The sequence below is a fragment of the Macrobrachium rosenbergii genome, chromosome 51 (assembly GCF_040412425.1).
Source record: "Macrobrachium rosenbergii isolate ZJJX-2024 chromosome 51, ASM4041242v1, whole genome shotgun sequence".
Taxonomy (NCBI): Eukaryota; Metazoa; Arthropoda; class Malacostraca; order Decapoda; family Palaemonidae; genus Macrobrachium; species Macrobrachium rosenbergii.
In genome coordinates, this window is record NC_089791.1 from 30,771,864 (window position 1) to 30,783,632 (window position 11,769).

Genomic DNA, 11,769 nt, shown 5'->3' on the forward strand with positions numbered 1-11,769 from the left:
CTGTGAGGTGAAACAAAAGGGAAGCCTTAAAGCATGTATTCCGTTAAACTGTCGAAGAATTTTGGATAGGGAAAAATATGAGAGGAGGAAGTTAGTGAAGAAAGATAGTATTTGAGGGTATATATGAATGGTAGGTTTAACTAATGAAAAGGACTTAATTAAGAAATAGGTAATTGCCATCAAAGTAATTAAAGACAAAAGTGAAAATGTGTGTGTAATGTATTTAAGTGAAACTGAAATTCACTTATGGATTACTCTAATCAAATACAATTCCTTACTTCGTTAGATTAATGTTTCAAACAGTAATCAAATTACTCTTGACTCGACAAATAGCTGGACTTAAGTCCTGACAAGTACGATAGGAGGCACTTAATTAGACACTACCATGGAAGTTAATACGGTAGTTTAACCGACAAGCTTTTTCCATCAGTAACGGTGTTTTTGTCTGTTTGAAGTAGTTCTTCCTGTTAGTGATTATCTTCTCAGATCTTCAGAAAAGGCCTGGAGTTCAGGCGTGGTGGGTAGGCTGTAGTTAACCACCTAGGCAGAGCATTCATGCTCTGGTAGTCCACTTCTGTGGTTGCACATTGGAACTAAAGTGACTGAAGCATTTGGCAAACACATGGAGTTCTTGTCACTGTATCATCAACTTTTTGTTGGAGAATGATTGTTATACAAGTGCTTTTCTTCCTCATAACAGAAATGTTGATGAGGACGCTTGACGGAATGGGACGCATCAGCTGACTGAGCCTAGCCAAATTTCTTCTTGGCGCTTGTAAGGTATGTTAAAATGACACTAGTTCAGAGTAAGAAAAAGAATGAAGAGAAGCAGAAGAGAAAAGATTGGGGAGAAAATTGGCTTATTTGAACTACATGCTGCGATGCTGGTTGAAAGTGTATCGTCTTAGTATATATAATATATATATATATATATATATATATATATATATATATATATATATATATATATATATATATATATATATATATATATATATATATATATATATATATATATATATATATATATTATATGTATATATATATGTGCATATATGTATATACTGTGCATATATATAGATACTCAAATTTCGTTGAATTCTTTGGCTTTTTGATTATTGATCAACTTATTACTTTGACAGTATTTCTGAATCTTCTACGTTCTTCCGAATTCAGTTGATGGAAAAAAAACGAAGATTAACTCTCTGTTCCATTTACCATAACCACAACACCACAGCTGTTCCGTCACTCGTCGTGGCCTCTTCAAAGTGTATAATCTGGGCATGTTTTTGTTTGAGCTGGCTGGCACGGGCTCTTGCAGGTGAAATCTGGACATGTTGTTGTTTCAGATTTAGCTGGCCTTGTGCCAGCACGGGCTCTTGCTCCTAGAGCAGCCCGTAAAAAGGACATAGCGTAGCGTCTTGTTGTTTTGTTACAGTGTGCTGACAGATATGTAGCGTCCAAAATAAATCATTATAATATCAATAAGTACAAAATAAACACTTTTAATTTATTTACAGTTATTAAAGTTACAATACAATAAAAATTTATAATAAGAACATAATTTACGTTGTGAAAAATAATGAAAACAAAAAAGCGTGTGATTTAAAAGGTGTTGCTGCCGTTGTTATGGTCGTTACTATTAGCGTTGTATGTAGTATGGCGTCTGCTAGATGGGAGTTGTTTGTCCAGTGTAGGATTATGTAATAAAATGCAAACAGATTCAGCTATGATTAATTCATGGCGACTATGTTCTGTGCAGATGATATCTGTATTCTCCACTATGTATTATAGCTCTTGTGTTGTAGGTTTGCGGTTGTAATGGTCTATGTAGTGTTGGTGGATGGATCCATCATTTCGATGGGCCTGTAGGCGTCTTTTTAGTGTGGTGGAAGTTAGACCAATGTACGTTTTTTCGGAGGACTGGCACATCCTCTCTGGGCAGGTAAAGCGGTAAACGACGTTGGTACTGTCTTCCTTGTCTGGGTTCGGGCTGGTATTATTTCTCATTACGAGAGAAGCTGTCAAATTCGGTTTGCAGTAAACGCGTCCATGGACCTGTTCAAACGGGCTTTAGGTGTTATTCCTCTCTTGGTGATCGCCTTTTTCTCTTCCTCGAATCTATCGTTGCCTGGTTTTTCGGTGTCGTTGGTGTAGAGCTGTTCTGTTCTCCTTCTTATTACTTCTGCGATTACTTTATCTTGAAAGCCATTATTTGTCAAGAGCTGTTTGACGCCCTCGATTTCAAGGTGGGTCTCGCGCCACGTGGAGCAGTGGGTTATAGCTTGCTTTATGCAGGCACCCACTACCGATCGCTTGTAAGCTGCTGGGCACTCCCTCCTCACGCGCGATAAGACACAACCCCCGCCCCGCCCCCGGCGTTTTTTGCTTTCGTATAGATGTTTGTGTCGAAATTTTGTCCCTTTTGTGTTATGAGTATGTGTAGGAAAGGAAGATTTTTTTCTCTGCTGATTTCTATGGTGAAATTTAGGGAGGAATTCTTCTTAAATTCTTCGGCTAATTTTGTGGCTTCATTTTCATCCTTCATTGTTATGAAAATATCATCAATATACCTCGCGTATATGCGTGGTTTTTGATGACTGACGAAAGTCGTTGTCTCAACGTGGTCCATGTAAATGTTAGCAAAAAGGATTCCGAGTGCGGACCCCATTGCTCCGCCGTCGCACTGTCTAAGTAAGTCACCTTTGTGTGGGAGAAAAGGGGCCTTTTTAGTGCACGCTTCCAACATCGATTTTAATGTCCTCTCCGGCACTGGTAGTGGTTCGCGGTCGGTATGGTATATACAATTGAATATCAGGTTGATTGTCTCGTCTACTGGCACGTTTGTGAACAAACTCTTCGTCGAGAGAGACGATGTCTCCTTCTGGCTCTGTTCCGTTGAGTAAATCGATGAATTCTGTGCTCGATCTTACTGAGTATTTTGATGGAAAGTATGGAGTTATAACTTCATTGAGCTTCTTTGCAAGTTGGTAGGTGGCCGACGTTATTTGTGAGATTATAGGCCTCAAAGTCTAGAGTAGCCTACACTCTGTAGACCTTGATAGGCCTGATGGGGTTCCCGGTCTTATGTGCTTTTATCGTCCCATAGCAATATCCCGGTTTAAAGTCACCAACTATTTTCGGGAACTTTATCTCATATTGTATTTTGTTGGCATCTTCTGTAAGGCGTAGTGCTTTTGTCTTTAATTCATTTGTTGGTCTTTACCGAGGGCTTGGAACTTGCTGGTGCCATTTAAGATGTTGTCAAGTTTGGTGTTGTATTCACTTCTGTCCGTTATGACGTAGAAAGCAGCTTTATCTCCTCTACGTACGATGATGTCGGTGTTCTGTCTGGGTTTTTTCGCTGCTTGTCGTAATTCGGGGGTGAGGGGTTTGCTATGATAATGTCCGCGCGTTCGGTTGGCTTCTCCTGTGAGTTCTGGGATGCACCCTGGTTTTATTTCTATTTGGTTTTTATTGTTTTGGACGCTACAAGTCCGTCCGTACACTGTAACAAAACAACAAGACGCTATGTCCAGATTAGTTACGGGCTGCTCTAGGAGCAAGAGCCCGTACTGGCACAAGGTCAGCTAAATCTGAAACAACATCAAGTCCAGATTATACACTTTGACGAGGTCACGACGAGTGACGGAACGGCTGTGGTGTTGTGTTTATAGTAAATGGAACAGAGAGTTAATCATCGTTTTTTTTTGTCCATCAACTGAATTTGGAAGAACGTAGAAGATTCAGAAAATACTGTCAAGTTAATAAGAAGTTGATCAATAACCAAAAAGCCATAGAATTCAACAAAATTTGCATACAAGAAAAACTTTGCCCCAAAAGCATTAAAAGAACTGGAGAAAGTGGAAGGAGGTAGAAAACGCACTCCGACATCGTGTGAAGGAATCAACTGGAAAAATCCAGAATTTAAATCAGAGTTTAAATCAAGAAAAAGAGAAAACATGGAACGACTCTTGTGCGATCACCGCTTCAGAGACCCGACAGACCATTTTTAATGAGGCCTCGTTAGTAATTGTTTTAATGCAATGTGTAAGTGATAAACTTAATATAATGTGCGTGTGGGTGTATACATACATGATAGCAGTGTGATTAAGCGTGTCTCTTTTGCAACTTGATGAAACACCACAGGATGTGTGTATGATTAAAGCCTTGGAAGGATAAACAACCGTCCTCCAACTCCGTGAGAATCAGCCGATAAGCTGCGTGTGTGTGACGGTTGGATCATCGACGATGACATTCTCCAATCCGTTGATGTCGAAACGCGACGCCAGGCGGATGGTATTCCGCCATTTAGAAGGCATGTGTCAGCCGGCAGCGTATAGTCTCGTATTTCTCAATTCTCTGACGTTAAAGTTTATCATTTTTTTTTTTCAGAGCTGATGCTAACGTTATATTTAATCTCTTGCGCGATTTATCCCGTGTTTTTTTAAAATATTTCTTCAGAGAAAACGGAGGATTTATCTCAAGAGAGACTTGCAGGGGATTTAATCTTAGTTTTGAAGGGAACAATGAAAGGCTGATACTAATTTTATATTTAATCTCTTGTGCGATTTTATCCGTTTTTTTTCATTTCTCGAGAGGAAACGGAGGATTTATCTCCAAAGAGACGTATAAGGGATTTCATCTTATTTTTGAAGAGAACACTGAAAGGACTACGTCAAAATTACTCATGAGTATTTTGATACATTTTATTTTTTATAAAGGAAATGACTTCCTTTACTTAAATATTATTCATCCTTGGCGTAAACACGACTATCTAAAGCGCTGGCAATTCATAAATATCCGTTGGAATTTTTTTTTTTTTTGGAGAGAGAGAGAGAGAGTATTTAGTGCTTTGTTTCAATATAAATTATGCCTCAATTTCATTCTGTTTTTATAATTAATTCATATTTTCTCTGTTATCTGATAATCCCATTCTGCTCTTGACCTCAGCATTGAACTAAGTAAATGGTATCTAGCTGACTGCAGTGGGTTAAAGCAACAAGGGTATGGAAAGGCATAAAGCTAGAAACTTCATTCCTTTATCTATATACTCGCAGGGGGGTTAGTGGCATCAGTGCACGTCACATGGTGCACTGTAGGCATTACTGAAGGTTGAAGGCCCCAACTCCCTCTTTCCAGTTTCAGGCGCTGAATGGCTGGCTGGAAGTGGCCCAGTGCTTTGCTATGTAGCCAGATTGTTATAAAGCACCTTCAACTCTGTATTTACAAAAGATTACGAAGACTCAACGTATAAGCGGAGGTAAAAGTCTACGAATGGCACGAACTTGTCCGTTTTGTTTTAAAATGCTGGTGGGTACATGGACTCTGCATGGGGTGGCAATCCGTTTTCTTTTATCTATGCATAACTCAAGAAAATAACAAAACAGCTGCTTTTGAATGAGTGCGGACGGACAGACAAAGCTCTGACTAGCAATTGGAAACCAAATCAAGATTGTTATTTCCTTTCTGTGACATGACGAGTGACCAAAAATAACCGAATGAGTAAAAAAAAAAAAAAAAAAGAAAGAAAAAAGCACAGGACATCGCCGATGGGTTGTCGAAATGACCGGATAAGAAGCACCACAGGACGAAACCGCTTATCTAGGGAATGAATCAGAGAGAGAGAGAGAGAGAGAGAGAGGGGGGGGGGGCACGGATGATGCCCTAACCTCATTCTGGAATGAGGGAGTTTCGTCATGGTCGAACTTCGACTATTTATATCGCTCATCGGAGGTCCTTCCGACTCATTCGGTGGCTGTTCAGCGTCGAGGCCTCGTCTGATTCTCCGTCTGTCTCCTGCAGAAGGCCGGGTGGGGGTCGTTTAGGCAGAAGAAAGGACAGAGTTTATTTCTCTCACCTTCTCCAGAGTCCTTGGAAAAGCTCTTCAAGATGACGCCGAGTAAACACTGGTCGTACTTTGTAGGGGTCTTCCTCACATTGTCTTCGAGTCTCCTGCAAGTCGAGAGCAAAGGATTTCACGGAATCGAAGGCAACTTCTGTCGTAACAGGTAAGCCGTTGCTTTCTGCGTCTTTTCTAAGATTTAATGTGATGCAACTTCAGTACTGTAAGATTTCTATACGTGATTTTTCCAGTAGAGTGGCACGCAGCGAGAACCCTTAAAATCTGATGTTATAAATACACCATACACACATCCAAAATGCGAATCATACATGTATTTAGACGATGTTTAAAGGAATTTCTAAAGGAAATGCAAGATTTACAGACTCCCTGAGACCCTGGGGGATAAGATTCGTGAAAATACATAGCCTGTAGGTGGTGCAAACTTTAGGGTCAGCCGCTTCGAAGGTCCTTTACCAGAGAAGCGAGTTACCAGTCGTATAGAAGAGAGATCCATGGTGTTTTTTTGTTTTTTTTTTTGTCTCCTCTGTGCCTTTATTTTTCAATTGCATGACTAAATAGATAGATAAACTTCTGAGAGATGAACCTGGGTTGTGGAGTTACACAAACTACATACATTTCACTTCACTGGTTCATCCGTCAGTTCCTCTTGGGGGGAAAGTAACTTTTCCTATTTTAATTCAGTATGTCCTCACAGTCGTCCTGAAATACCCTAGATAAAAGATTCATGCAACAAAAAAAAAAAAATGCGAGAATAACAAGGAATTTATCGTATATGAAACAGCCCAGCTATAAATACTGCACCGAGTGATTTTTGATAAACGGGTGTCCGCTAGTACATAAAAATTCAATAAAATCTTGCGATACATTTCCAACCTCTCCTGTCTTTTTCATTAGATGGAGATTTTTGGCCTATTTGTCAGTCGGTGTCTAGCATACACGTCCCCGTAGGAAGGTAGTGCCTGCAGTGCACCTCATGTGGTGCACTGTAGGCATTGCCTGGAGTTCTTTGCAGCGTCCCTTCGGCCTCTAGCTGGGACCCCTTTCATTTCTTTTACTGTGCCTCCGTTCATACTCTCTTATATCTTTCTTATCACCCTCTCCTATCAATTGTTTTACTGTGCAAATGCAAGGTTTCCCCTCATTTCCCTTCCAGCGCTGAATGACCTCAAAGTTCCCAGTGCTTGGCCTTTGGCCTAAATTCTGTCTTTCATTCCATTAGCGCACATGTGATAGAAATAGATGATAGAAATCTTAAATTATGAGAATTGCAGAATAGTCTCTTCTTCCCTTGTGAGCGAATTTTGAGTTGAAATTAGATAATATTTTGTTGCTTTTTGTCATTTCTTTTTATATGTGACAACTGTAAGAGTTAATTTTCTATTGATAGCGAGAGTGGGAACTATATTTCTATTGATTTAAACTGTATCTTAACAAACTGTACTAAATATTTAACTGCCCTTGGTTCATCATGGGCAACGGCTCACTTTATGCGGTAAACTCTGGTGATCCTTTTCAGTGGGTCCTGGTCAAGGGGTAACAATTCCGAAGACAAAATAAATAAATAAATAAATAAATAAGTCGGATGTTCGCCAGAATACTAGAGAATCTATCACAGCACTGTTATTGTCAAACGCTCGAGTGACACACATACACAACCGGACGTCATCACCTCCTCTCTCCATCACAGGTATAAGGAGCTGTTACTAACGTCTCCATAAATAGAGAGGAGCAAGAGCATCCGGCCAGATCATCTGGAGAGGCGATAAGAAGCGATGATTAGCTGGGGGAATCGTAACCTCTCGGTCTTTCTTTATCCATTCCGATTTTTGTTTTTACTTTCGAGTCGCAATACGTTAGTAAAATGATGATATAGAGGTCATCACATCCCGTCAGACAACATTTCGTGACACCATGAACCATTTCTCCTTCTTCAGAGAACATTTCATGACGTCAAAAGCAACGCCTCCTCCTTCAGAGAACATTGTCGACTCTTCTTCTTCTCCCTCAGGCAACCTTCCGAATGCTGCGATGACCGAATGGACTCCTGCGAGGTGCCCATCCAGGGCACCTTCTGCTACTGCGACGAGTTCTGCATGGTTAGCGAGGACCGCACGGACGACGACTGCTGCCCGGACTTCTACGAGGTCTGTTTGGGCCGAAAGGTGAACCACTCGCTGCCTGCTGTTGGGCCCACAAGGCTCTACTTGAATGACCCTCCTGAGGGCAGACCAAAAGCTGGTAAGTTGTATTGAATAAATGTTATTGAATAAGTTATTTATTTATTTATTTATTTATCGTGTCAATGTGAATTCAAAGTGGAAAATACTTAATGAACGTAACCAGAAAACTTTTGCTGGTAAAATGGAATGAAATACGAGGCAGTATATCCTTCAGAAATACAAATTCTATTTATCATGCTTTTACGAATTGGTTCATCATGCTTTTAAGAATTCATTATTTTTAAAGATTTTTTTTATCATGTTTTAAGAATTTATTTATCATGTTTTAAGAATTTATTTATCATGTTTTTAAGAATGCTAGTTTATTGTTTTTTTTCCAGCCTGTGATAAAAATGGTGTTGTTGTACCCCATGGGGAATCGCTGCTGGTCAACTGCAATGAATGGTAAGATGAATGTCTTTTCAGATATAATTCCACGACATTTGTGTTTATATTTCTATTCATATCTATCTGCTTATGCCCCAGGGGCGTAATCTTTCACGAAGACAGTTTTCACTGAAGATTGTGTTCCAGTTTTATTTTATTGTCATTTTTTTTCAGTGACACTGTCATCCATTATTGATTATTTACGGAAAAGGATTAAAATTATTTAACGCTACCGAAATCGAAAACCTTATAGTGCACCACTGAAAATACAATATGTCATACCAGAAATGCAATTCTGAAGGTTGTTCCAATCAAATAATTCATAATTGATATTCATAATCACAGCCACTGCGATGACGGGGAATTAAAGTGTCAGGAAGACCTGTGTATGACGGACGAGTTCATCGTGTCAGCCATCAACGAGGCTCCAAGGAAGTACGGCTGGACTGCGGCCATGCATTCCGAATTCTGGGGCAGAAAGGCTCAGGACGGCCTCAGGCTTAGGACAGGAACATTCAGCCCTCAGGACAAGGTAAGACGTCAGGTGCCAAGGATCTTCTTCCTCCTCTCTATTCATGGATAAGTTAGTAATAGCTTCTTTTCTGTGACGGCGAAAGGAGATGACGCCCGCCTGTGTATCTGTCACTTATTTATTTATTTGTTTATTAATTAATTTATTTATCTAAGTTTCAAAGAACAGATTACAGTTCACAGACTTACGGTTCTCTAGTACAAGGTTAGATAGATGCTGGCAGGAATGTCGCGTAAAAACTGGGAAAAATGTTGATCATTTCCGTGAATTCCGTTAGAAGTAATTCTTCTTCTCGCATTCACTACAATAACTTTAGGGCCAACAGACGCAGGATCTTTTAAAGGAGATTTGTTTTTTAACATAATCTTGTTGTGGTCGTGCAATATAAAAGTCTGAGAATTCGTAATTGTTTCTGCATGATAACCTGAAGACTAAGCGTCAAATTCATTCTCATCATGTACTACAATTTTAACTAATGGGGAATCATTGCCATCGAAAGTTCTCACAAGCGACGACAGAGATTCAAACTGAACATTTTCTGTTTTCATTATAAACCAGTCGCACGAAATGCACCCGATTCGACTCGACCCGGACGTTTCCAAGATTCCAGTGAGCTTTGACGCCAGGAAGAAAGTCGAATGGGCAGGACGCGTAGCAGACGTCTGCGATCAAGGATGGTGCGGATCCTCGTGGGCGTTCTCCACCCTCGGAGTAGCCCAGGACAGGTGAGTTCTTCCTTTGACGCAACGTTGGATAGACAGTGACTCTCTGGAAACGAGCTAGATTGTTATACAACTACTGAAACGAGATATAGGCAGTGTTTTACCTAATAAAACGAGTTAGATGGTGCTTATATTTATTGTATGAAATCGTATAAATACAAAGTAACTCATAAAATGCTTTGCATCTTAGGCTATCGATTCTGGCCAAAGGTCTCGAGCGAATGGAACTGTCCGCTCAGAATCTGCTCAGCTGTGCAGAGCTAGGCCAGAAGGGCTGTGAGGGAGGTCACATAGACAGAGCCTGGAATTATTTGAGGGCCCATGGGTAAGTCTTGACAATTATTTTTTGATTCATGCATTTCTATGTTGCTGTTATTCTTTTTTTTAGTAATAGCTACAATCTTCTTTAGATTATCTAGCAAGGGATATCTTGCTAAGATGTCATAAACATGTTTTATATCTTGATAAACAAAAACAAGGAAAACGTTCATGTTTAGCTAAGAAGACTGGACCTCCTAGTGTCTGTTTTGGGCTAATATGTTGCTGTACACGGAAAATTTATAATAAAAGAATAAATATGTATAATATACGTAATCATAATGATTATCTGCAGCATTGTAAGGGAAGAATGTTACAAATACGAGAGCGGAAATTCCGGGAAAGTGCCCAAATGTGTCATCAGGAGAAACGACCTTTCCCAGCTTACTTGTCAGGTGAGTTCAGTTAGTTGCCCCTTGACTGAAGTAGAATTTGTAAATCAAACACACACACGCAATAAAAGAAAATGGTCTTTAGGAGCTTAGTTTGAACACTTGCAGTTTTCAGTCTTGCTATACACGCTCTTTGCAGGCCAAGGATCGATACAGGTTCGAGCCCGCGTACCGAATTGCTAGCACGGAGGAGGATATCCAGTGGGAGATTATGCACAATGGACCCGTCCAAGGTAAGACGCCACTAGCACTAGATCTTAACACGTCACTTTTCTCATCCGTCCTGATCTTAGTTTCAGTAAATAAACACCAAAACCGTATAAATCGATTTGGTATTACAAATTTATTTGCCAGTTGTCACGTTATGTCTGACATATGGACGAGACAATTCAGAGTCTTAAATCATTCGACTCCATTTTTCTCTCGTCCACAGCCTTGATGACCGTTCATAGCGACCTCTTCATGTACAACAGCGGTATTTACAGCTATTCCGGTCTGACCTCCGATCGTGTGAAAGGCGGCGACACGGCAACTCACTCTGTCAGGATCATCGGCTGGGGGAGTTCCCGAATGATGGGTTCGAACCCCATAAAGTACTGGGTAAGAAAGAGAGATCGGCATAGGATCGGATTTTTCATGCGTGTTTTGGATCTAATAGTCTCACGTTCTTTGCTGACCCGTTTTCAAGTCACGGAGCAGAAAACGTGAGACGGAAAGGACATAAATAAGTGGTTTTTCATTCCTGTCTTTATCTTTGCAGCTCGTGGCCAACTCCTGGGGATCCCAGTGGGGCGAAGGAGGCTACTTCAGGATCAAACGAGGGACGAACGAGTGTGGGATCGAATCCTTCATCATCACCGTCCGCGCCAAACTTGCTAATTTCATGTACGGCCGTCAAAAGGACTATTAGTACCGGAGGTCATCATTTGCTTTAAGGGCCACCATCAGTTCATAAAGGCCACCATTAGTCTCATCAACATAATTGTTCCACTTTTTTTTTTTTATCTCCATTTCATGTTTTCCAGATGATTCCTTTAGAGTTCTTTTTATGTAAAAAACATCAGTAAAGCACTTATTTATACTCTGACTCGGGAAGCCTTCCATCACGAGTTTTTATCATCATTATTAGTGAATTTCACAGATATTTTCTAGATATCATTTCTCTTCTCTCAGACATGAAGAGGAGACCTGCGTCTGAAACATCTTTGTGACTTATGCTTAAGCATTCCAAGCAATATTATTACTGTGTGCGTGTCTCTATAACGTAACTCACTTATTTTGAGCACAAACAAGGTCACAGTAAATGTAACAATTTATATAAAAAGAAAAATAA

The 11,769-nt window shown here is 40.1% G+C and overlaps 1 protein-coding gene across 1 annotated transcript; it reads left to right on the plus strand.

Moving 5' to 3' along the window:
* Positions 1–5,629: 5,629 nt before the first annotated feature.
* Positions 5,630–11,769, plus strand: LOC136833262 (uncharacterized peptidase C1-like protein F26E4.3). Its single transcript, XM_067095178.1, has 10 exons — positions 5,630–6,011; positions 7,875–8,104; positions 8,427–8,490; positions 8,818–9,004; positions 9,563–9,729; positions 9,917–10,051; positions 10,340–10,439; positions 10,576–10,669; positions 10,870–11,036; positions 11,197–11,769. The coding sequence occupies exons 1-10, from the start codon at positions 5,893–5,895 to the stop codon at positions 11,344–11,346; spliced, it is 1,413 nt and encodes a 470-aa protein (XP_066951279.1). The 5' UTR covers positions 5,630–5,892; the 3' UTR covers positions 11,347–11,769.